Source organism: Camellia sinensis, chromosome 2 (assembly GCF_055761805.1).
Source record: "Camellia sinensis isolate YWXY chromosome 2, ASM5576180v1, whole genome shotgun sequence".
In the NCBI taxonomy this organism is placed as follows: Eukaryota; Viridiplantae; Streptophyta; class Magnoliopsida; order Ericales; family Theaceae; genus Camellia; species Camellia sinensis.
The window spans coordinates 95,454,861-95,481,986 of record NC_138962.1 but is presented as its reverse complement, the minus strand read 5'-3'; the positions used below and the strand labels follow the sequence as shown (position 1 = coordinate 95,481,986).

The following is a 27,126-nucleotide window of genomic DNA, read 5'->3' as shown; positions in this document are numbered from 1 at the left end:
ATGGATTATGTTTCACCGAAATTTTATAACGAACATTGTTGAAACCCTAGAAAGAAAAAAAAAAAAAAAAAAGAACAGTACAACAATGTTTTGTTTCCCTAAGAATACTGTCAGCCTATTTGATTTGCCTTCAGTAATCTATAATAATGATTTAAACACATGAGCTAATAACTCACTTGTGTCGTGATCCTTAAAATATAAATCATGTACAATGGCTAGTTTTGTGTCAAATTCAATATTAATTGTGATGACAATATCAACATTCATACCTGCAAGAAGTATATTTCTCAAAAGGAGTTGGATCTTTAGACTATCTCCATGATTTTAATTAAATGTAAACAAGTCACAGTCAAGAATCACAAACAGTTAAAAAACAACTCGCACATGATAAGAAGTCTTACATAGCATAAAAGTCTTTAACTCATAAGGTGGTGTCCATGCACAAGATGATATTAACAGATTAAAAGGACAAGGATACTACTAACTTCCTTGTATTACTGGGATAAAAGCCTCGCGCATATTTACACAGAGAAATTCTTCACTGTGGATATGGCGCTAACTTCGGCTTCAACAATTAAAGTATCATTCACGAGGAAGCCCTTAGAAGCATCATGGAGGTCACTTAACGACAACAACGAAGATGTACCCCAGGAGATGGAACTTGAAGTAAAACAATCGGAACCTGCAAGAGAATTGGACAATTGTTATTTAACTACCCAAAAGATCTACATACACTACAAGAAATTGCACCTCAGGCGACCATTTTTGGCAACTAAACAATTTTTAGTCGCCGAAAGTACATTTTTTGGTGACTAAAATTAATTTTGTCAGCGTTGGTTCAAGATATCGCTACTAAAATATTTTCGTCAATAAATATTACTTATTGGCGACAAAATTTAAATTTAGTCGGTAAAAACTCCACTTTTAGCGACTAAAAAGGAGATTGGTCGTTGTTAGTCCACATTTTAGGCCCCCAAAAAATAAATTAATCAGCAATATTGGTTTTTCCCAACTAAAATTAAAATTAGTAGCCAAATAGGACTTTTGGCGACTAATATTTTCGTTGCTGTTCAGTCACCGTTTGGCTACAAAAAAATTTACTCGACATATATATTCCTTTGCCGACAAATAGAGAAATTAGGCCCCGTTTGTTTTGGGAGATAGAATGGAGGGGATTGATAGTGAGGGGATTAATAGTGAGGGGATTATTAGTGAAGGGATTGATAGTGAGGGGATTAGTAGTGAGGAATTGTTAAATTATTTTTATATAAAATAATAAAACAAATAAAAAAATATAAAAAATTAAAAATTATATTTTAAAAAAAATTTCCCATATATAAAAAATAAAAAAATTTCTAATCCCCTCACTATTTTTCTAATACCATCTCTACCTCCTCCTTACCAATCCCCTCTCCAAGGGTATTAGTAATACCAAGGGACTAATAGTCCCAAGGCCTTCCCCCAAAACAAACAAGGCTATTACTAATACCTTGGTATTAGCAATCCCAATACCCTCTCTTTCACCCAAAACAAACGGGGCCTTAGTCGCTAAAGGTTCAATTTTCAACCGGCCAATTCCTTTATTTTTCGCGCGCGCCCTTATCTCTATTATACAACGCAACTTCACACTTTATAACACACACACACTGTCCTTCACCAAGCCTCACAAAAAGAATCCCCCTCACCATAGCCTACCGTACGGTTGACATTACGACGACCACCGCCTCCACACAAATCACCACCGTCACAAATCACCACTGTCATAGCCGCACATCGCAGGTTCTCTCTCTCTCTCTCTCTCTCTCTCTCTCTCTCTCACACTCTTGCTTTCGCTCACGGTCTATCCGTGCATCTCTCTCTCTGTGTCTCTTGAGCTCTCTCACACAGTCTCTCTCTCCCTCTGTGTAGTGACCCTCATCCTCGTCTTAGTCATGTTCATGTGCATCTGCATGTTTTGTTTTTGTTAAGCTTGCATTTGTGGTTCTGATTTGTTTTGCCTAAAGTAAGGTTTCCGTCTTGTTTTGTACCTACGTGTTTTGGCTTGAGTATTGTTTGTATGTGTTGTCCCTTGCTTGGTGTGTGTAGCCGAGGTCACCTAAAGCCTAGGTCACACCTTTGGACCTTTAACACCTAGGACTATCTTGGAACCACTTTGGTTGACCTCCACCTTCACCCTGGCATATTGGCCGAGATGTCATCATCTAGGCCGAGGTGTGCATCACCAAGGCTGAGATATGTATCATCTAAGCCGAGATGTTATCCTTTAAATATTTTAGATCTTTGATCCCTGCACCTGGTGATCTTGTTTCTGGACCGGTATGACCTAGACTGAGGTGTGGCATATCTAGGCCAAGGTGTGGCACAGCTAGGCCAGGTGTCAACCTTCCTAGCTGAGATCATTGAGACCTTACTTGCAGAAGCCTTGTCCTAATCCGAGGTCCTTACCTGCCGGAGTGCCCATGTCACCTTACTTGTTGAACATCCTTTGTCATGCTCTTGTCTTGTCATTCAGTCACCTTTTGAGGAAATCCAATCCGGTAGTGCCACGTGTCCCAGTAGAGGGTTAAGTCAGCCGGCAGTAGGAGAAAACATATCATTGTGTGTCATATTTTGCATGGTTGAGAGAGAAGCTTTAGGGAGAGGAAGAAGGAGTTATTAGAGTGAGTAGAATTCCAAGCTTGATCTTCACACCTTGAACCGTTAGATCCGAGTTTTGAGGATAGAATCTTGATTTGCTCTCGTTGTTCTTTATGTTCATCTAACTACATTGCATGATCTAGCATGATTTAGGAGCCATGCATTGATTTAAAGTTTGGTTTTAGAAAGAGAAAATGATGTTCATGTGTTCTTGAAGAAAAACCTTGTTTTGATCCGAAAGTTTGTGTCAAGTTCCATATTTTTTGTGTTTGTTTTCATGAAATATCCAAGTATGGGTACCCATGTCCATGTTTTCGAACTCATCTCATGAAATCTTTGATTTTGAATAAAGAAGCTATGATTTTAGCATTCATGTTCTCCATGTTCATATTCTTCATGTTCTTCAAAGGAAACCCATATTTTTCCTAGACTTCATTTCCGTGAATGTGGTCGTCGGGACCATACCTCGGCCAAGAGGTGTGGGACCTCGGCCAAGACCTGGTTGGTACCTAGCATGTTTCTCGAGATGAAAAATAGTGTTTGACTCCCAGCATATGATTGTTTGTTTTGACTTGGTTTTAGAAAGAAATGCCGGGATCATTTACACTCATGTAAAGCTTGTTTTGAGAAATGCATTTCATAACCATCTTTGAGCATTCCTACTTGTCTTCTTGAAATGCATTCAGTAGACTTTGCCATGTATTTGTAGGTCTTGGATTCTTGCCTTAATCCCTACACCCGAAGAGCTATGTGAGTGGTATTTTTAATAAAGCTATATTATAAAGTTTTGATAAAGCTTTGCTTTGTTTTGGAAAAGTATTTGATCAAGCATGAATGATTATTACTAGTTGTAACAAGTATTATAATTGTTTTGATGACATTCTTAGAAAGTCCTTAGTGCTAGGGGACTATAATGCAAATAGTACCCTTGTTTTGAAAGTCCTTAATGCTAGGGGACTATAATGCAACTAGTACCCTTGTTTGAGATCTCATTTGCCTTGCCACAGATGGTTTACCGCGTGGGTTTGTCCGAAATGCCATCCTTTGTATTATGTAGATGCTAGTAAGCATCCCTTGAAGCTTTGAAAGATTTGACAGATGAACTTGGTTCATCCTTTGATTTTGTACAAGATATGCTATGTATTGTTTGATAAAGATCTTAAATATCAGTCATGCAAACCTTTATTTCTAATATCATTCATTGAGTATCCAAGCTCACCCTCTCCTTATATATATGTAGGTGACGAGCAAGACGGTGGTGACGCCTAGATGTGTTTTGCATGATGTTTTGGATTCATACTTTTGCTTGCATCTTGAAGATTATGCTTCTTGGCTTTATATTTCAACTCTTTTGTATATGTCGACTTGAGAAGCCTCTTGATCAGGATGTAACATGTACTTTATTTTATTTGTATTCAAGTTGTAAAACCATGTTAAAGTGTATGTCATTTCATTTGATCTATGCACAGCTCTTATGGACTAATTAGATTTAAATTTATTGCTTCCGCACATGTAAGCCCCATATGTATACTCTGATTGTGTGTGAATCTTTGTAAGTTGGCCTTCGGTAATCTTGGATTACTGGCCATCACGGTACCATTCTACTAGGGGCGGAATGGGGTTGTGACACTCTGTCTCTCTCTTTCTCTTCTTTACTCTGCTTTCCTCTCTTCTGACATTGTTAGTTTAGGGTTTATTCAAATTTGAATGTATGTGCCTTTAATTTATTAAAAATTTCAAAGATGATGTTTAATATATGTGTGTGTGTGTGTATATATAAAATGCTTTGTACACATATTGTAGGTGTCTCTCTCTCTCTCTCTCTCTCTCTCTCTCGCTTGAGCTCTCTTACGCACAGTCTCTGTCTGTCTCTCTCTTTCTCTCTCTCTCTCCGTCTCTGTCTCTGTCTCTCTCTCTCTCTATCCCCCTTGCTTTGTTTCCCCATTTTCTCACATTGTTGCTTTAGGGTTTATTCAAAATTTAATGTTTGTGGCTGTAATTTATGATAAATTTCAAAGATGATGTGTAATATATACAGGTGAATGTGTGTATATATAATGTTGTGTGGATATATGCAGATGTTTAATATATAATGTATATGGCCCTAATTTAATGTGTGTATATATAATGCTCTGTCTACATATGCAGGTGATTCAATCACTACAATTATTGTCACTCAACAGCAGCTGGATCATTCAACCTACACTACATAAGGTACTGAGTTTGTATCCTGAAATTTTTTATGAAGTGGGTATTATTGTGTTTTAATAATATTTATTAAAACATGAAGGGAAAAAAAAAAAAAAAAAAAAAACCCTTCAGGCAAAGGTTTTTTGTTTTCCTCATCAAATGGTTTGAAGAAAAGCCCATCATAAGAGTTACTTCTGTTTTGGCTCAATCATCATACGAGCTTTAAACTTCCACTATTGTATAAAATCATAGTGAGCTACAACATGAAGCCCAGTATGTCCCACTATTGCATCAAGTCCATTTCAAATTGTGCTTGAATAGGGAAGGTGGTACAAGGAGATGAATTTAAAATCCTATTGTCAACCGTCACCCTACAAATTTCCCTTATGCCTCAACTTTAGAATATTATTATTCGATGAATTTCTAAATCAACACCTTGAAACTAATTATGGTTCAACGTTGTGTGAAATCAAACCATTTTTGTGCTTCACTAGGGAAACTAGTTTGATGAGATATGCTTAGAAACCTACTCTGGTCCTGGTCCTAGTTCATAGAGATGTCTCTTTTTACCTCTTGAATATAGAATCTCACTACTGAACACCAGTGATAAAAGAAACACTAGAAGCATAAATTATAAAATCGAAAACAACAAAAGGAGCACCATCCATTTAAGCATACATGTGCATTCCCAAAACTTAAGTTTTCCATTTGTAGATGGCTTTGTTGCATGGACTTGTGGATAATCCATTTTGGTGTATGGAGAAGAAATTTCACTTCTGTATAGAACTAATATAATACTTTTGTCGTCCTTAGCTTTTGTGTAGTTCACTATTAAAAACTTTTGGCAATCAACAGATAATGACTGTCATGGTACAAAGATCACCTTCTGTCGTGGTACATATATGACCATTTGTTGGCATACATATATGACCTTTTGTCATGGTCTATAGAAAAACTTTTGTCGTGGTACATATATGACCATTTGTCGGCGTACATATATGACCTTTTGTCATGGTCTATAGAAAAACTTTTGTCATGGTACATATATCACCTTTTGTCGTGGTATAGATTATGATGGTAATTTGTACCATGCCAAATGGTAATTTCGCTTGGTAATAAATGTATTTTTTGTATATGGAGGGCTTTGATTTTTGTATGATTCTATATTTTGTATGAAATTATTATTTTAGTTTGGACAATAGTTGGTTTGTATGGACTTTGACATTTAAAGTTATTTATTTTTTGTATATGGATGAAGATTGTGGAATGATTGATAGTATATGTATCATTTTGTTTATGTACGTATTACAAGTTGCATGGAATATGGAAAGGTTGTGGAGAAATTATAATTTTGCAATAAAACATAATATCATGTTTTTGGCGATTAAACAATTAGTAGCTAAAAAGAAATTGGGAAAATAGCTTGGGCGGCTAAAATTTTGTAGCCAAAAAAAAATAAAAAAATAGACATTTGGTGACTAAAAGTTTTGTAGCAAAAAAAAAAAATTCTAGCGTTTAAAAGTTTTGTAGCCTAAAGAAAAGCAAAGATTTGGCGACTAAAATATTTCGTAGCTAAAAACAAAAGCTAAAGAATAAAAACACTTTTGCCGACTAAAAATTTAGTAACAAAAAATGTGGGACTTTAGGCGACCAAAAATTTAGTAGCCAAAATAAGAACTCTTTGCCGACTAAAATTTTAGTAGCAAAAAATGTGGGACTTTAGGCGACCAAATAGTTAGTAGCCAAAACAAGAACTCTTTGCAGACTAAAATTTTAGTAGCAAACAATGTGGGACTTTAGGCGACCAAATATTTAGTAGCCAAAACAAGAACTCTTTGCCGACTAAAATTTTAGTAGCTAAAAATGTGGGACTTTAGGCGACTAAAAGTTTGGTCGCCGAAAATGTACTAATTTAATTTTATGTCCAACCTTTTGGTGACTAAAATAATTTAATACATTTGGCGACTAAAATAATTTTAGTCGTTAATTATCTTTACCGACAATTATTCCACGACTACTTCTGCGACCAAATAATTTAGTCGCTGAAACCCTTCGGTGACTAAAAATTAACTTTTGGCGACTAAAAATTTAATCGCCAAAAGTGAAAATTCTTGTAGTGATAAATGAAAAGCTCTTCATAATTTGCAAATGAGACAAGCAGTGTCCATGGATATGATTTCTTCGGACTGTATTCATACTTATTTTATACTTTTATGTTCATTTGTTGGATTTTTAGAGGGAAAAGAAGGGTAAATTTATGTTCATGTTGTCAATGGCACCTAAGATATGAACAAAAAATAGAAGAATACAAAATATCACCTTCAATCTCTATATGCTCGCCATGGTATTGGTTCCTTATGCGCATCTTGTATTTTGTATATGTTTGCCGTTCAGAAGGAAAGGTTTTCAAATCATCTAACCCTAAAAAGAGGGACATGCATTTATCCTTTGCAGTTAAATCTCCTTTAGGATATATCTATAAATTCCTGGTTTTGTAGGAAGGCATAAAAAACAGTAAATTGTCAAATTTTCAATTTGCATTTAGTAATTGAGTGCAAACTCAAACATTGCATACCACTTTCGATTTCCAAAAGTGAAGACATCAGAGTAATGAATTTGACCGTCTAGAGACGAGAAATTATCAATCTTCCAGGTGTAAGTACAGTCTAGTTCCTTCAGTATGTTTATAGACTGTCCTCTGCCAGTATAATTTATAACAAAAACTTCTGCTCCAAAAATGCATGTGTCACAAATGAGGTATCTGTTATCAGCATCATTGAAAGTATTGAGTGGGAGTAATTGGGCAAAACCGCACTCTGTTTTCATCCCGTGAAAGCGTCTGACCTTCCTGTTAGGTTTTATTTCTTGGCAATCCCGTTTGACAAAACTCCTTTGAGTTGTAATTTTATTCGCATTTTTATTTCAGTGAGGCTATGAGTTGTTAGATGCGAATCCAACCCGAATCAAGCATTTCAGAGAAGTTTGTGATGATAAAGCTTTCAAGATTGCCACTTCGCTGATTATGACGGGGATCAAGCTGCCCGGTCAGCTCGCGGGGGTCCAGGGGGCAGCGCCCCTTGGCGGGTCCGGGGCAGCGCCACGGCGGGGTCGAGGGGCAGCACCCCCGAAGCAAAATGCAAAAATGCATTCAAACTTGCCTGTCCGATCATGTTATTTTTTTCCAGTTTTTCCATTTTTGGCCTTCCCGCTCGAGCGGGGAAAGGGACGCTCGAGCGCGGATTGGAAGCTCTCAGCATCTCTGCAGTCGCCTGTAAAAATACTTGAAGGTGTGATTTTATGCTCGAGCGGATTCTCCTACGCTCGAGCGCATCTCAGTTTATTCGCACGCAGTTTTTGGTCAGTCCGCTCGAGCGGGCTGTGTTGAGCTCGAGCGGAGATCGCGGGACAGATTCTATAAATTCGCGTGTTGGGTCAGATTTTAGGATAACTTCTCCAGATCTTCTTTTTGGTTTCTAGGGTTTATATCTGGGGATATTTTGTGAGTTTTCTTTGATGTTTTATTGAGTATTCAACTCATGTTCTAAAGAGAGTACATCAAAGGTTGTGTTTTGTTCTACAAAAGAGAGAGTTATTCTTCAGTTGTGGATTCTGAAGAATTCGAGCCTGAAGCTTTGGTGGAATCCGGAGTGGCTCATCAGAAAGACAATTCCGTGGTGAAGATGGGGTTGGAAGAGGCACATAGAGGTTGGTTCAATTAGGCGTTGTGGATTCGCTAGGTAATTGAGAGTATACCTGTGTAATTCCTTTAATTCTTCTTAGTGGATTGTTCTTGCGGCTATTGCCCGTGGTTTTTTGATCACAGTTGGAGGTGTCCAATTGTGGTTTTTTCCACGTTAAATCGCTGTGTCTCTTTGTCTTGATTGTTTGATTGGGATTGTTATATTCTGCTTAAAATTGATACATAATCACAAATCAACATCTAGGGGATTTCTAGATTTTTCAATTGGTATCAGAGCAGGTCGTTCTATTTTTTTTTTTTTTTAAAAAAAATATATCTTTTAGAATGAGATCTTGTTTGATTTGTGATAATGGATACAATTCGTGAAGGAAACTCTATGGTTCGACCACCCCTACTTGACGGATCCAATTATTCTTTTTGGAAAGCTCGGATGAGATCTTTTTTAAAATCTATTGATGAAAAAGTTTGGCAATCCGTCATGAATGGGTGGACTGAACCAACAATTATCGTTGATGGAGTTACAATCCCCAAACCAATTGATAAGTGGGACACAACTGATTACCAAAATAGTAGCTGGAATAGTAAAGCTATCAATTCTCTCTTTTGCGCTGTCACACCTGAAGAATTTAGTCGTATTTGTAATTGTGAAGTCGCAAAAGAGGCTTGGGATATCTTACAAACTATTCATGAGGGCACTCCTTCTGTGAAACGTTCAAAACTTCAAAGGCTCACATCTAGTTTCGAAAACCTTTCAATGAAAGATAGTGAGACCTTTGATGAATTTTATGCGAAGTTGAGTGACATTGTAAATTCCAGCTTCAATTTAGGTGAAAAAATTCCAGAATCCAAAGTTGTGGGAAAAATTTTGAGATCCTTGCCCGATCGGTTCCAACCAAAAGTTACGGCTATTGAGGAGGCTCAAGATGTTGACAACCTCAAGCTGGATCAGTTGGTTGGAAATCTCCAAACTTATGAGGCACACAGGAATTTCAAACAGAAAAAAAGATATTGCTTTTAGTAGTACTCATAAAGTTAGAGAGGATTCTGATGAGGATTGTGATAGAGATTCCAAGATTATGGCTGCTTTTGTTAAACAATTTAAAAAATCTTTTTTGAAAAAGAATCCTAATCTTTTGGAATCTACTCATTCTCATAAATCTAAAGGCAAAGATAAACTCAAAATTAATCCTATAGCCAAGAAGGAGAAAGGAAAGATACAAGAGAACTCTGAAAGACTCCAATGCTATGAATGCCAAGGATTTGGCCACTTTGCTTCAGAATGCCCTACTCGTTTGAGGAAGAAGAAAGCCCTCGCTATCACTTGGGATGATGAATCAGAATCTGATAAAGATGAAAGTGACAATGAAGATCACAGTGAAGAGGGTCATAAACAATTTCTGGCTTTCATGGCGGCTTCCGAAGCTGAAGGACAAACAGATTCTCCGAAGATGTCGGTTGAGAATATCACTGATGATGAATCCTCAGAAAGTGATCATGAAGAGCTTGAGCAAGCTTATGAAAAGTTGTATCAGGAGTCTCTTAAGTTATTCAAATTGAATGACAAACTCACAAAGAAACTCAAAGCATGTGAATGTGAGAATGTCAAACTTAAGGAGGAGATTTCCGAGGCTAGGATCAATGCCATCAAGATAGCTGATGATCAACAAGTTCTTTGTGCAAAATTGTTGACTTGTGAGACAGAGAGGAATGAGCTGTTGCAAACCCATGCCATGTATAAAGAAAAGATTGAATCTCTCGAGATGTCACAAGTTGCTTTGGAAGAACTAATGATCAAGAAAGAGAAAGAGCTCAAGTGTGCTATGGCTACCATTGGTCTTTGGAACAAAGGATCAAAGACTTTGGAGGATATCATTGGGTCTCAACAAATGAGTTGTGACAAGAGTGGCATTGGCTTTGGTGGTAAGAAAGAGCAAAAACAGAGTGCTTCAACATCTCATGATACAAGAACTCAAGGAAAGGGAGAACAAAAAATCCAACAAAAGGATGGACTTCTCAAACTTCCTAGAGTTGGTAAGGTAAAAGAAAAGAAGGTACATCCTGGACACCCTGTTTTTATTTGTCATCATTGTGGTATGCATGGTCATATTCGATCTTATTGTTATAAATTGCATGGGAGAGTGTCTCAGAAGGGTAGGAATTCGAATACTTTTTGGATTAGGAGACAACCTTACATGTCCAGGCAGAATACCAAGATTCATGAGGGTGTTCACAATGCCATGACATTTACCAAGACCGCTAGACCTAATTTTGTTAAGATCAAAAAGATTTGGGTGAGAAAAGTTGACTTGTGTTAATTTGTTTGGTCGTTTTAGTTTATAGGTTTTTGTGTGTTTTTTTTTTGGGTCTTTTAATGTGTGCTTGTTTGTTTTTTTGTCTTGCTTTGGTTAAGAAAAAAAAAATTGAAAAAAAAAAAATCCAAACAGATTTTCTTAGTATGGTTTTGCAAGCTTGAAATTTTTGAGTGGTCCTTGGTACATATTGGAATTGATGAGAAAATCCATTACATGTTAATATGTGTGTGCTTTCTGTGGTCATTACTCATTTTGGAGTGTGTGTTCTTTGATTAGTATGTCTCATTCTGTACACATTCTTGGATTAGCAAATTCTGGAGTCTTCCGCCCTAGTGATTATTTTTTTCTATGGACTTCTGTCATTGATCTTTTGTGTTTCTAGAGGAATTGACCTATACTAGCATATCATGGGTGATGTTGAGTCTCTTAACCGCCTACCATCTTTTTTGCACCTCCATGGCTTTCCCCTCTATTCTTTGCAGTCCAGCCATGAGGAAAAGGCCACCTCAGAGTCACCAACCAGGCCATCATTATTATATCCATGCTTCTCTGGTTCGGTTTCCATACTCTTGAGCGTGTCAGCCACCAATGATTGTGCAAAAGAAAAAGAAAAAGAAAGAGAAGAAGACAAAATATACAAAAGAAAGAAAAAAATGTGGAAAAGAAAGAAAAAAAAAAGAAAAAGAAAAAAAGATTCATTGATTGAGGGGGAGCCTCCGCCTTTACTCACCAAATACCCCTTGATTCCTAGTGGTTTGACTTTCCTTTGTCGTGCTTAAGATTCTCTTGTCGGAGGTCCGGCTTTCATATCACTACCAGGATTGAATCTAGTGTTTGTCGAACTCCAAGCGTCACACACACACTTTTTATCATGGGATCTATGCTTTTCACATAATGCATCACTTTCTTGCATGAGGAATCTTCTACAGACTGTGCACATTGTGTTTTCTTGTAATGGTGCTTCCTGGATAATCTTATGTGTTTTAAGGTACTAATCTGAAATTCCTTACTTGCTCCACCATATTATTTTTATCATTCTCTTCTTGTTCACTGTTTTTCAGTGTTTGTGGTTGCTTTTAGTGAGGGGGAGTTTGGTTCATCTTGATTTGGGTGTGTAAGTGAGTTTGGTTTTTCATTGCAAGAGTTGTTTAGCATGAACACTTTGTTATGTCTGATAAGGGAGATTGGCTATATGTTTTGCATGTTGCTATACACTATTTGCCCTTCTTGTATGTTCATGGTTTTTACATCGTCATATCATTGCTTGTGGGGTTTATGATCTTGCTTTTGTTGTTTGAGAGTTGTTGTTCATGAGTCTTAGTTTTCATCTATTCATGTTTTCCATCTCATGTTTCAAGATAATCGTGTCATATGTCTATTGCTTTTTCATATACTATTGTAGAACTAATAGTTGTTTTGGAGATTGTGGCACTAATAACTATTTTGCAGATCAAGACCTTGAAAAAACAAGTTGGCTTTTGTTGGCTGTAATGGGTTGGGGTGTTTAGGATTTTATTTGTTAGGTGTGTTTTGTCACGGCATTGCCAAAGGGGGAGATTGTTAGGTTTTATTTCTTGGCAATCCCGTTTGACAAAACTCCTTTGAGTTGTAATTTTATTCGCATTTTTATTTCAGTGAGGCTATGAGTTGTTAGATGCGAATCCAACCCGAATCAAGCATTTCAGAGAAGTTTGTGATGATAAAGCTTTCAAGATTGCCACTTTGCTGATTATGACGGGGATCGAGCTGCCCGGTCAGCTCGCGGGGGTCCAGGGGGCAGCGCCCCTTGGCGGGTCCGGGGCAGCGCCACGGCGGGGTCGAGGGGCAGCACCCCCGAAGCAAAATGCAAAAATGCATTCAAAGTTGCCTGTCCGATCATGTTATTTTTTTCCAGTTTTTCCATTTTTGGCCTTCCCGCTTGAGCGGGGAAAGGGACGCTCGAGCGCGGATTGGAAGCTCTCAGCATCTCTGCAGTCGCCTGTAAAAATACTGGAAGGTGTGATTTTACGCTCGAGAAGATTCTCCTACGCTCGAGCGCATCTCAGTTTATTCGCACGCAGTTTTTGGTCAGTCCGCTCGAGCGGGCTGTGTTGAGCTCGAGCGGAGATCGCGGGACAGATTCTATAAATTCGCGTGTTGGGTCAGATTTTAGGATAACTTCTCCAGATCTTCTTTTTGGTTTCTAGGGTTTATATCTGGGGATATTTTATGAGTTTTCTTTGATGTTTTATTGAGTATTCAACTCATGTTCTAAAGAGAGTACATCAAAGGTTGTGTTTTGTTCTACAAAAGAGAGAGTTATTCTTCAGTTGTGGATTCTGAAGAATTCGAGCCTGAAGCTTTGGTGGAATCCGGAGTGGCTCATCAGAAAGACAATTCCGTGGTGAAGATGGGGTTGGAAGAGGCACATAGAGGTTGGTTCAATTAGGCGTTGTGGATTCGCTAGGTAATTGAGAGTATACTTGTGTAATTCCTTTAATTCTTCTTAGTGGATTGTTCTTGTGGCTGTTGCCCGTGGTTTTTTGATCACAGTTGGAGGTGTCCAATTGTGGTTTTTTCCACGTTAAATCGCTGTGTCTCTTTGTCTTGATTGTTTGATTGGGATTGTTATATTCTACTTAAAATTGATACATAATCACAAATCAACATCTAGGGGATTTCTAGATTTTTCACTTCCCATTGGCATCTGGGTATTGAAATAAAGAAGAAAAATCAAGTGTGTAGAATAATTAATGTATGCAAAATATGCATGAGGATGAAAATTTAAAAACCTCAAACAATCATAAAGGAAATTGATTGGTTCTAAAAAAACTACCTACCTTGGATGGGCATGTACTTGTCTTGAATTTGATCATACACAAACAATTTGAAGTTCACATTGACCTCCCAACCAATAGGTAAATTACTAGTTTCTGCGATTACCAAGTACAAAGAGATGTGTCCTTTCCCTTTTCTTGTTTTATCACCATTTGGGTAAAAAGATAATTTCCTTCAAGTTGAACACAAAAGAACTATAAGAATCAGAATATGGGTATGTATCTCAATAGGAAAGGACAAAAAAAAAAAGTAAATAGTATACAAACTCAACCATTTGTAGCCACTGGCTTCAAAAATGTTCGATTCATAATTTTGAACTTCAGCATCTGACAGTAGTTGTGAGAGTTGTGAGAATGACTCAATCTTGAAAATGAAGTGAGCTGGTGGTATTTCTCTTAGAGATCTTGTTACTTCTACGAAATGTTGAAGAGATAAAATGTGAAATTACTTTGAAAGATCTAGTTTGCTTTGTTTCCATACATTCAACTTAACTCGACTAAAAATTCCATGTATTACGTATTTTATCAGATGTCCTTTAAAAATGGAAAATTCAAATTATAACATAATGTATTTTCACCAACTTATAAGTATTTTTGTGCATGTATTTATCTATAAGCATATATATGTTATCAATAATTAAATAAACAAAATCACCAATGAGTTTGTAAAGGAGTAAAATTTCTAAATAATCTTGTATCAATTGAAAAAAATAAACAAAAAATAATGAAATTTGTAAAAGAGTTAAATCACTAATGACACTACATAAACATGGATGGTTTGATTGCCATCACTTCAAAAACAAATGATGTGGAACACACAGAAACGGGAGATATTTATGGTCGAACCGTACATATGATCTTTAACGGTCAACCAATCTTTAGTTGACACTGTTAGGATTTTCAATCCTAATTGTGTGCATCGCAATGCAAGTTGGCAATCTCATTCTAAAGACAAAATTGTGATTTTCTACTTATTTAGTTTTGGTCTTTGTTGCTCGAATCTTGTGCAGGAATGATTTATAAAGTTTTGTCCCGGTATTGTGAAAGGGAGAGATTGTTAGGATTTTGATCCTAAAGAAATTAATGATTCATGTTTTGGCAATACCTCTTTTGACAAAACTCATTCTTACTAATTGATCTCAGTTGTTTGGATTTTATTATTTTGTTTTATCTTATCTTACTCCTAATTTTCTAAATGAGTTGTGTTTGATTTGTTTTTATAATTAGTCTAGTCAAATTGTATTAAAGGGTAAACGTTGCAAGTTTCAAAAATATGCAATATTTGGTGGCTCAAAAGAAGTTGGGTGGCAAAATTGTCAAAGAGAGTAGGCTACATTTTGATTCAATTTTTAAGTCTAAAGTGGACAAACTTTGTGGATGCTTTTGCATGTGGGAGACAAGCCTAAAAATAGGGCTCCTTGATTTGAGGGAAAAGCTTGCTAAAAGAATGGAGAAATTTTGGGCAAAGTGAGCAAAGTCCTCAAAAGCTGCTATCAGTGTTTGTGTCATCACACATGCGAGGAAATGACCGCGCCCGCGATTTGGCCAGTCCAAAAATTCAACTCTCAGAAGTTTTTTTCTGTAACTCGTGAAGGGCGGTCGCGCCAATGAACCCCATGACCGTGGCTGCGACAGAGGTGTGCGTGCCCGCGAAGGTTTTTTTTGGTCCCGATCTATTTAAGGCATGCTCGGCTAATTTATTTTGTATCTCTTTCACCCACTTTCTGAGCACTCTCTCCTAAGCTCCTTTGAGTATTTTTATCTTTTGAGAGATCATTTTTATGAGTGAAATACATTTTTGTGAGAGTTTATTTTGTAAGAGATTTATTATTTGAGAGTGATCTTGTAGTGAGGATTATTTGTAACTCTCATCTACTTGATGATACATTAGCCATAGGAGCTCAAAGCTAATCATCAAGCTTTTCTATAAGTTCTTCACATCTTACAAAAGTGAACCTTCTTGGTCGATTCCAAGACTATAGACTTTGGTAGATTCTGACGTTATTGGCGTCGTGGTGATTCGATATCTGTGGCGGAGATCTAATAGGGGAAGAAGAGTGACTCGTAGGTTGAGCAAACATGTGAGCCCAGAATGGCCTTTATACGATATCTCTTATACTCTTTTTCTTTTCATAGTGGATATTTCGTCTAGCCAAGGGCCCGTGGTTTTTTATCACAAGTTGGTGGATTTGGTTCCTTATGCGCAACTTGTATTTTGCATATGTTTTCCATTCAGAAGGAAAGCTTTTCGAATCATCTAACTCTAAATAGAGGGACAAACATTTACCCTTTCATGTTGCCAGTCCTTTCGGATAGAGCCGTTATTTTGATACATATATTGTAATTTGAAAGAAAAGAAAATTAAAACATAGCATATACCACTCCTGATTTCCAATAGTGAAGACATCAGAATAATGAATTTTGGAAACTAGAGATGAGAACTTATCAATCTTCCAAGTGTAAGTAATGTCGAGTCCTTTTTTCAATAAAGTTAGACACTCTCCTCTGCCAGTGCAATTCATAACAACTTCTGCTCCAAACAAGCACGTGTCTCTGATGAGGTATCCATTAGCAGCATCGTTGAAAGTACCAAATGGGAGTAATTGGGGAAAACCGAATTCAGTTTTCATCAAATGAAAGCATTTTACCTTCCCATTATGGTCATCTAAGCATTATTCACCCAAAAAAAAACATCATCTAAGCATTGGAATAGAATCACAATTTTTTTAAGGAACCTTATATAAATTGAAATGAGATTGAATAGTTACTCAACAAACTACTTACCTTGGAAGGTCAAGTACTTGTCTTGAATATGATTATACACAAACCAACAGGTAAATTACTTGTCTCTGCAATTAGCAAGTAAAGAGAGATGTGTCCTTTCCCTTTTCTTTGTTTATCGCCACTTGGGTAGAGTGACAATTTCCTTAAATTTCAACACAAAAAAGATCAAAACAAGAATCAATTTAATTGTATCTTGAGATACAAAACAAATGCTTACAAATAAAGGATATAAAACTCAAACCATTTGTAGCCACTGGCTTCAAAAATGTCTGATTCATAATTCTTCATTCCAACATCTAAGAGTAATTGCGAGAGTAGTGAGAATGACTCAATCTTGAGAAGGTAGTGAGCCGGTGGTATATCTCTTAGTGATCTTGTTACTTCTGCAGAATGGAGAGATAAAAATGTGAAATTACTATGAAAGATCTAATTTGCTTTGCATATACAGATTCAATTCAACTCATCTTGACGGTCCAATGCTCTATTTATTATATAGCTGTCTTTATGGAATTTTTTTTGCAACCATTAATGAACAGTCTTCCCTAGAACAAACAGTAAGCTAGGAGAAAATCTACCCACCAAGGATCAAACCATATTAGGGTTTGGTTTAGTTTGATTTAAGGGAAAATCTAGGACCAAATCGTTATTTATGATTTCATAATTTTTAGAACATAATCAAATCTTGAGATGCCCGTTAGTTATGTTTGAAACCACGGTTTCTAATAACTTAGCATCATTCATAATTTGTTCACAAAATATTGTTCAATACATCAAACATCAAGCAAAATAAATTTTTTTTCAAACATTAAACAATATGTCATCATTGATAACCTTCATCATTTTTCAAACAAGAAGCAACGATATTAGGTAATAATATAAATAAGGGTTCTTAAAGTGTATGATATTAATAAGTTATTTATGTCCATATATCAAAATGGTACAATTTTGAAAAATCTAGAAATCCGCTAGATATTGATTTGTGATTATGTATCAATTTAAAGCAATAAAACATTCCCAATCAAACAGTCAAGATAAATCGACACAACGATTTTAACGTTGAAAAACCACAATCAGAACACCTCCAATTGTGATAAAAAAAAAAACCACGGGCAACAGCCACAAAACAATCCACTAAGAAGATTTAATGGAATTATACAGGTATACTCTCAATTACCTAGCGAATCCACGCCCGAATTGAACCAACCCCTATGTGCCTCTTCCAACCCCGTCTTCACCTTGGAATTGTCTTGACGACGAGCCACTCCAGAATCCACCAAAGCTTCAGGCTCAAATTCTTCAGAATCCACCGAAGAACAACTCTCTCTCTTTTTAGAATAAACAAACAATCCTTTGATGTATACTTTTTAAACCATGAGTTGAACACTCAATTAAACATCAAAGAAAACTAGCAAAATATCCCCATATATAAACCTTAATATCCAAAAAGAAGATCTGGAGAAGTAATCCTAGTTTTGGACTAAAACAAATACTTATAGAAATCTGGGACTGCGAAGCTCGCTCGAGCGAAGACTCTCTCGCTCGAGCGAGGAACCAAAAACACGTGTTTTCTATAAGTGGATTCGCTCGAGCCACGCACCCTTCGCTCGAGCATACATTCATCTCTTTCAGGTTTTTACACAGACGCAACCTTCGCTCAAGCAAGCAAGGGTTGACAGGCAACTTTGAATGCAATTTTGCATTTTGCTTTGGGGGCGCTGCCCCTCGACCCCGCCTGGGCGCTGCCCTGAACCCGCCAAGGGGCGTTGCCCTCTGGACCCCCGCGAGCTGACCGGGCAGCTCGATCTCCATTATAATCAGCGAAGTGGCAATCTTGAAAGTATTAACATCACAAACTTCTCTGCAAGGCACGATTCAGGTTGGATTCGCATCTAAAAACTCATAGCCTCACTTAAATACAAGTGCGAATAAAATTACAACTCAAAGGAGTTTTGTCAAACGAGATTGCCAAGAATAAAAACCTAACAAGTTTGATTCTAAATCAAACTATGACTAGAAATTTGTGAATCAAATCGTGAATTGTGATTTACCTATTTTGCAAACTACAATCAAAATGAATATTAAATAAACAAAAGAAAGTCTGGACCGAATTGATTTAAGACTTTTTTTTTATAAATGTTTTTGTGCAACTAACTTTTAACTTAAAAGTAGATGGTTTAGAACACCAGACACACCATATCTTGTCAAAACTCCTAGACTCCTAGGTGGTCACACAAAATCATATATAGTGCACATATATACATATATATAGAGAGAACTAAACTTGCTAGAGAGAGACTACCAAAGTTTTCATTATGATGAGGAATGGGATGGCATGTTCTCTCTTCCATGTTTGATGTAACACCCCGTATTTTGAGGTATTAATATTTAGTGAGTGGTATTGGTGGTTTATTATAATAATTTAGTAGTGAGATTTTTAGATAAGAACTTAATTTTAAATTATTTATTTGTATTTATCTCATTTCTTTTATATCTATCATATTTTTATTTATTCTCATTTAATAATAAATCTTACCATTCCCCATCACATGGAAAAAAAAAAAAAAAAAAAAAAAAAAAAAACTACAACAACAACAAACCGTGGGTAACACCCACAGTATCCCCAAACCCACCATTCCAGCATTTCATCTTTTCATTTATTTTAATTTTTTAATCTTCTCTCTCCCCATTATTTCCTCTATAAACGAACAGAGTGAGGGGGCTCCTCACATTCCCTTCTTATTCTTCATTCATTCTCTGCATCTGTTCTTCTCTTCTCATAAATTGTGTAGAGTAGAAATACTAAGTTTAGATATGAGAGTGTTTAAAGTGGAAATGAGTATTTTATAAAATAAATAAATAAATTGAGAGTTGTAGATTTTATTAAATTATACATACTTTATGTCTTAGAAGTTTGATCAAAGCTATTTTTGGATATCTATGGAGCAATTTCAGATTTATGGTGACGGAGTTAATTATTTTGAGGTAAATTCGGGTAGTATTCAATATGCCTTATTTAAATCTCTTTGCAAAAAGTTCTCTATTTTTAATTATTCTCAATTTGTAATCCACTTGATTATTGTGGTTATTAATAGATTGTGTAAAATGATCTCATAGTCAAATCGTTGATATTCTGATCATTTGGTAAAATTTCCTACAAATATTTCTATGTTAAAATAGTGATTTGTTTGACTGAAAGACATGGAAATACTCTGTACATGGATCGAGTCAATCTTATTAATTGTTTACACCAATATGCCCAGATAAGCGTGGAGCTTGGGTATTTGGGTATTGAGTAGGACTGGGTATTTGGTCCAGATAAATTATGGTTGATTTGTTGTGTAATTTGATAAATTGCTTGATTATCGCATCGTTGATTTAATGTCATAAATTGCTGGATTCTTGTTAATTTATTCTTTATCCAAGCCTTGTATTTCTGTCGTATTGTATACCTCCCAAATTAATTTATTTTTCAGGTGCAGAGCAAATTTTAGCGGAGCTCAAAATTGAGATTAGAAAGATTTATTAATATAGAGATTTGGGACCCACCATTATAATTATTAAATTTGGAGATAGTTGTAATATTGTTTATTTTGGAGGTAATTGTGCTATAGAATATTTGGAGGATATTGTACCATTTGGAGACGATTTTGTAGTTATTATTTTTTGGAGCAAAACTTGTATTTTTTTTTAGACTATTTTAATGTATTTAACGACCCGGGAGTGGGGCATTACATTTGATGCCTTCTCCACAGACGTTTTTGGATGAGCAACTTCTATTGTATATATCTAAAGCAGGGGACTCTTTTTCTATGCCCTTATTTTAAGGGGGGGGGGGGGGATTAACATTCAACATAGAAGATCAAAGATAATTACAAAGAGTTTCTGTTACACCCCACTTTTTGTAATTATTTTTTGCTTCTCACACTGTTAACTAAAATTCTCCCTTATTTTAAACCCGTGGACACAATTTTATTTTTAGAAAAGATTAAAAAAAATAGAAGGATAAATTACATTCATTGTTGGAAAAGTGATTTGTTATTTTCAATTAAATATCATCTAAAATTAGATGAAGATACAATGAGTAAATTTGCTTTGAAAAATTATTAAATAGTATGGAACACGTTGTCTAAGTGGGGTCGTCTCTATCTAAAAAATGGAAAAAGTAGTGTTGTCAACCAATAAAAAATTGCAATCTACACTTTAATCGTTGTATCTTTTTTTCTAATTACTTAATGAAAGTGAGTCACTGTATTCTTTTGTAAGATTTTCAACGATGCCATTAGTTTAGATTAAGAAATATTACTATTAAAATATAATTTTACCAAATTATTACATATTTATTATTAATATTTATAAAATTTACTACTTATTTATAATAGAAAAATGCTTGAGACGTCATTTTTGGTGACCCCCCATAACTCTCAATTAATTTGTGACCACTCATTCTGTTTTTGGTTTTTTTTTTTCCCCTCTCTCACAAATGTTGTGGGGGTGTGGGGGTTCTGGAGCACACCCGTTTATATTATTTTCCCCTTTAGATTACCACACAAACATTGCCCCATAGTGCTTCAGAGTAACCAATAATTGCCCATTGACTTTATAGCGATCCCGGTTGTCCCTTTACTATTCTGTTGTATTCCGGACTCGGTTCTGTGAAGTGGTGGTAGTATCTGCCTTGTTGTCGTCCTTTAATTCCGCTTGATTGAGTTTTAGGATGTTTGTGGGCTTGTGTCGAACAGGTGGGTTAAGCCTTGGTCTATATCCTTGTTGTCCAAGTTTTTGGTGTTACGCTCAAGCGGGTCATTCTGCGCTCGAGCGGAGTTTGGTTTCTAGTCTAGCGCTCGAGCGGGTATTCTGGCGCTCGAACGGAGATTGCACACTCCCAGTTTTTCGTGTCCCTGCAAAACTTCTGCAGAGGGGTTTTCTACGCTCGAGCGGGTTTTATGCGCTCGAGCGGGTTGCGCTCGAGCAGGTAGTGCTGTCTGGGTGTAAGTTCTGGGAGATGGAAATTTACGCTCGAGCGGATGTGCTTTATTCTTGTGTCTTGGCGCTCGAACGGGCCTTATTGCGCTCGAGCGTGTCCAGATTTTGTTCTTGGCGCTCGAGCGTCGTGTTCTCCGCTCGAGCGGGTCATACGTATATGAGTTATCCGCTGAGTGATTTTAAATCACTTATTGCTTTTCTTTCTGTCTCCTACTTTTTCTAAAACCCTTTTTTTGAGAGTCTCTCTCTCTAGAAACTCCCTTCTCTCTAGGGTTTGATCTAGTTAGAGTGTCCTCCTTCTCTTCGGCCTTTGTAAAAGTTGTGTGGATCGTCGAGGGCGTCGTTTTGATCCGAGGATCTTGGTCTTTGGAGCACGTTGGGTTTTGTCATCTTCTCCATTGGAGCTCAAACTTTGAGGTAGGGATATCCTACTCCTCTCTATGGATTTTGTCTTTAAATTTTAGTATTTTGAGATGTTGGGGTTGGTTTGGTAATTTTGTGAAAGTTTGGGGCTTTTGTGTAATTTTACAAAAGTTGGGGTTTTATTCGTAATAAACCTAGATGCATGTTTGGCATAGAGAAATGGAATAATTGTTGAATCATTGATGAAAATGGGACCTTCAGGGTTGTAATGTTAATTATGGAAAATGCCCTAATTAAATTGTTTGATTAATTGGGTTAATTAATCGTGAGAAATGAGGTTATGGAATAGAAATGTTGAGATTGGGAATGTATGGAGTTAAAGGGTGTAGTTGAATTATCTATCACTCACCGAAATGAAATGTTGATTAAATATCCATTTGTGCATTTATTTTCTGTTTAGAAATAACTGCTTTGGACTATCGGTGGAGGATAGTCGTGATTGTTGTAGACAATGCATGATGATTAGGCAAATGAAAACTAATCAATGGAATGTGTCATGAAAATTGGTGGTTGATAGAATACATTAACTGTATGTATTGAGTGATTGTATATAGAACCAATGTGTTTGTATACGTTATGTGTAGAGGAGGAGATGGGGGATGTACTCCGCGGTTTAGGGGAAGATGGGGGATGTACCTCTAAACCGGTTAGTGTTGGGAGAAGATAGGGGATGAACTCCGTAGATACAGCTCATATGCTTGTCTAGAGAAGTGAAGATAGAGCTCATATGCTTATCTTTGTGAAGTATAGATACAGCTTATATGCTTATCTATGAATGTGGGATATAGTTGTTATACATATCTGTTGGGAATGTGGATATAGCTTATATGCTTATCTGTAAAGGTGGGATATAGTTGTTATACATATCTGTTGAAACGATGATAGAGCTAATATGCTTATCTATTGAAAAAGGGAAAATGAAAAGTAACTTGGACTCATAAGTCGTATGACATAAAAATGTGATTTATGTGGATGTATCAGTGTTGGCCATCTATCAATTGCTAATCTTTTAGTCATTGTCCATGGTTGGTTTAGTATATTTCTACTGGGCTGTGGCTCACCCTATATGGGAATATCATTTTCAGGTACAGGTAGCATGCCACCTCCAAGGACATAGCTTGGGAGGCTAGATGCGAGTTGATTGTTGGTGTTTAGTTCCTTTTTGATGTATTACATGTATATTCAAGCCGAGGGCTTAATGTGTAGATGAGTTAGCACTCTTTTGTTGTAACCAAGTGTTAACTTGGAAAGCTGTAAGCCCGTGGGGCATTTTGGTTTTGTTGTTAACATGTAATATTCTTGTAATGAAACTCTGATGAATAGAAGAATGTGGAACTTTTATATATCAATGCATGTCTATATTGATGGGTTTAATGTTATTATTTTGAGGGCGTTACAACTTGGTATCAGAGCGTACCGGGTTCGAATACTTTGGGTACGTGGGAAGTGATTAGTATCACAATGGGTTTGTCTCGCTTGGTAGAGACTTAGATGTAGTGTCATATGCTATGTGTTTAATTAATAACATGCTTATGTGTTTATTTGGGTATGGGATTTAATTTCTAGGATGTTGATTGGATCCTTGGGTTTCTGGGAGTCTCGTTGGAAAGGCACTTGATCAATGCCGTTTCTGACCGGAACTCTAGTAACGCCTCGGGACTATCATTATCCGGAAATGAAATTCGTAAGTGCTTATGTGTTTATGTGCTTACGTGGAGTGAATTACAGTTGTCCATGCATTAGGACGTGAGTGTTTAGTTCCGGCACATTTATGAATGTGCTAACGTCTGTGCTACCTTTATTAGGATGTCAGGACGAGGAAGAGGTGCTAGGCGTGGTAGACCTGCGAGGCAGGAGGTACCTGTACCGGATGACGTTCCGGCAGTATAGGAGGGAGTTGGTCAGGCCAATGTGGCCAAGCCAGCGGGTCAACAAGCAATGGGTGCCTTGGCCAGAGAGATAGCAGGAGCTTTGGGTGTTCTTAGAGCAGGGAATCAGGCAGCTGAGGCAGGGCCTTCTTTCTTGAAGAGGGAGTTTTTCCGGTCTAATCCGGATGAGTTTATCGGGGATCCGAAGGAGCCACTGAAGGCTGATGAGTGGCTAGAGCAAATGAGTAAGACGTTCGAGATGCTTGGCATCGAGGACGGAGCACTGAAAGTGACCTTGGCATCCTTCCAGCTGAAGGGAGATGCGGGTCAATGGTGGAAGTACGAGAAGGCTCGTGTTGGGGGTACTTGGGAGGCGTTTGTAAATGCTTTCCAGGAGAGGTTTTTGTCTGCAGCAGCTAGGGAGAAGCTGAGGGATCAGTTCAGCTGGCTAAATCAGCAGGGCATGTCCGTGGCGGAGTTTGAGGCCACTTTCACTAGTTTGTCCAGGTTTGCACCCGAGTTAGTGGCGTCCGAAGAACGTCGTTGCTATGAGTTTGAGCGGAAGTTGAGGCGGGGCCTCAAGTTGAGGGTTGGTGGGTCTTACATCCGAGAGTATAGACACCTAGTGGATGCTGCAGCTCATATGGAGCTCTTGATGCAGGAGGAGGATGAGGGGCAGAGAGGCTCCAAGAGGAGCCAAGATGGCCAGGGTGATGGCAGGAGGCAGAGGGGTTCTAACCCTCAGCAGTCGCAGGGTGGTATTGCTAGATCGACCTTTCCAGTGCTGAGCGTAGGCTCCGGGAGAGGCAATCAGGGGGAGTTTGCTTGTTACAAGTGTGGCCAGCTAGGTCACAAGGTTTCAGTTTGCCTGCAGAAGGGTGGAGGTCAGAGAGCTGCCTCTTCTTCAGCTAGACCGCAGAGTCAGAGTTTGGGCAGGGGGCAGCCCTTGTCTTGTTATCAGTGTGGACAGCCTGGGCACCTGAAGAGGTTTTGCCCACAGTTGAGTGCCACTTCAAGAGCGTCTGGTTTTAGACAGACGTAGGGATTTCAGCCAGCTTAGTCTGTGCAGGCCTCGAGGGCCAATCCGGGGGCTTCGTCGTCCCAGTCAGTGCAGCAGTCGTATGCTCCTAGAGGTGAGCAGGTGGATCAGGGGCCTACAGGGCGCGTGTATGCTGTTACTGCGCAGGACCTAGTACCGGCTCCATCAATTGTGAGAGGTACTTTTCTGTTTTGCAACTCGGTTGCTAGTGTGTTGATAGACACGGGTGCATCTCATTCTTTTGTATCTGCTGCATTTGCATCTGTGTTGGAATTGGAGTTAGCGCTATTAGCATCTCCTATTTGTGTTGTGTCGCTTGTTGGGGGTGAGATGATTTTGAAACAGGGTGTTAGAGGTTGTGATATAGAGGTCACCGACCATAGGCTTCCTTTTCCTTTTGTTGTCATGCCCATGAAGGGTTTTGATGTTATTTTGGGTATGGACTGGCTATCGTCATACCGGGCTGTTATTGATTGCTACCGCCAGAGGGTCACAGTTTGTACCTTGAGCAGGGAGTGTTTCCATTTCTTGGGAGATCGGGTTGGTAGTGTGTTGCCACCGATGTATGATCCGTGAGGGCGAAGTGAGCTTAGTGGTTTACTTGCTAGCTTTGAGAGTGGTGAGTGTGATGAGACCCAGGTTGTGTTGCCGAGGGTAGTTTGTGAGTACTCGAACGTCTTTCCCGAGGATCTCGTTAGTTTGCCACCTCATCGGGAGATCGAGTTCTCTATTGATTTAGTGCCCGGCACGGCGCCGATTTCTATGGCACCTTACCGTTTTGCTCCAGCAGAGTTGGTTGAGTTGAAAGTTCAGCTCCAGGAATTGTTAAATAAGGGTTTTATTCGCCCTAGTGTTTCGCCGTGGGGAGCACCGACCCTCTTTGCTAAAAAGAAAGATGGTGCATTGAGGTTGTGTATTGATTATCGGAAGTTGAATCGGGCTACGGTTAAGAATAAGTACCCTATGCCCCGTATAGATGATTTGTTTGACCAGTTGAAGGGTTCCCGTTGTTTCTCTAAGATAGACTTGAGATCGGGTTACCACCAGTTGAGGGTCAGGGAAGAGGATATTCCGAAGATGGCATTCCGTACGCGGTATGGCCATTATGAGTTTCTGGTGATGCCATTTGGGCTTACCAATGCACCGGCAGTCTTTATGGACTTGATGAACCGGATTTTCCGGGAATTCTTGGATCGTTTTGTGGTCGTCTTCGTGGACGACATTCTTATCTATTCGCCTTCTGAGGAGGAGCACGAGGAACACTTGAGAGTGGTGCTTGAGTTGCTTAGAGCCCATAGGCTGTATGACAAGTTTGGGAAGTGTGAGTTCTGGCTAGGAGAGGTGAAATTCTTAGGCCATGTGGTTTCCGGGGAAGGGGTGTCTGTAGATACATCCAAGATTGAGGCAGTGCAAGATTGGGCACAGCCTAAGAGTGTGTTTGAGATCCACAGTTTTCTGGGATTAGCTGGGTATTACCGCCGGTTTGTGAAAGATTTCTCCAGGTTAGCGTCACCGTTGACTAGGCTGACTCGGAAGGGAGTCAAGTTTGTGTGGGGTGAGACTTGTGAAAAGTCGTTCCAAGAGCTGAAAGTTAGATTGACCACCGCTCCGGTGTTGATTATTCCGGAGAGAGGGTTGGGTTATACGGTTTATTGTGATGCCTCGCGAGAGGGTTTGGGTTGTGTGTTGATGCAAGAGGGAAAAGTGGTAGCTTATGGCTCACGTCAATTGAAAATTCACGAGAAGAATTACCCTACACATGATCTAGAGTTAGCAGCAGTGATCTTTGCCTTGAAAATTTGGAGGCATTACCTTTACGGTGAGAGGTTCGAGGTGTTCTCGGACCACAAGAGTTTGAAGTATCTGTTTACACAGAGGGACTTGAATTTGAGGCAGAGGAGGTGGATGGAGTTCATTGAGGACTACGACTTTGAGTTGCACTATCACCCGGGAAAGGCCAATGTTGTGGCCGATGCCCTTAGTAGGAAATCCATTAGCGATGTAGCTTGTATTGCCATCCGAGAATGGGAGATGTTGGGTGCACTTGGGGAGTTTGATTTACTTCTGAGTGAATCCGTTGAGGCTGCGGCCTTGTTTTCTGTTGTTGCGCAGCCTACACTTGTGACACGAGTGTTAGAGGCGCAGAGAGGTGACCTTGAGGTAGAGTCCTTCCGAGAGAGGATCTCTAGTGGGAAAGTTGAGAAGGGTTTGACGGTGTATCCCGACCTGAGTGTGAGATACCGAGACCGTTTGTTCGTGCCGGAGTCTTGCCGAGAGGAGGTACTCCGAGAGTTTCATCATTCGCGCCTTGCGGTGCATCCGGGAGGTACTAAGATGTATCGGGATTTAGGTCGCCAGTTTTGGTGGCGGGGCA

General features: G+C 38.3%; 1 protein-coding gene across 1 annotated transcript in view; it reads right to left on the bottom strand.

The window, feature by feature from the left end:
* Positions 1–383: 383 nt before the first annotated feature.
* The window catches only part of LOC114314038 (uncharacterized), a 39,071-nt gene continuing 12,328 nt past the window's right edge, over positions 384–27,126 (bottom strand). Inside the window, exons 2-10 of the mRNA XM_082912247.1 lie at positions 16,681–16,822; positions 16,499–16,581; positions 16,035–16,320; positions 14,173–14,189; positions 13,928–14,069; positions 13,655–13,828; positions 7,399–7,675; positions 7,147–7,303; positions 384–682 (exon numbers count right to left, since the gene is read on the bottom strand). Coding sequence (XP_082768373.1) covers positions 522–682; positions 7,147–7,303; positions 7,399–7,675; positions 13,655–13,828; positions 13,928–14,069; positions 14,173–14,189; positions 16,035–16,320; positions 16,499–16,581; positions 16,681–16,822 — 1,439 coding nt within the window. The 3' untranslated portion in view covers positions 384–521. The remainder of the gene's footprint in view (positions 683–7,146; positions 7,304–7,398; positions 7,676–13,654; positions 13,829–13,927; positions 14,070–14,172; positions 14,190–16,034; positions 16,321–16,498; positions 16,582–16,680; positions 16,823–27,126) is intronic.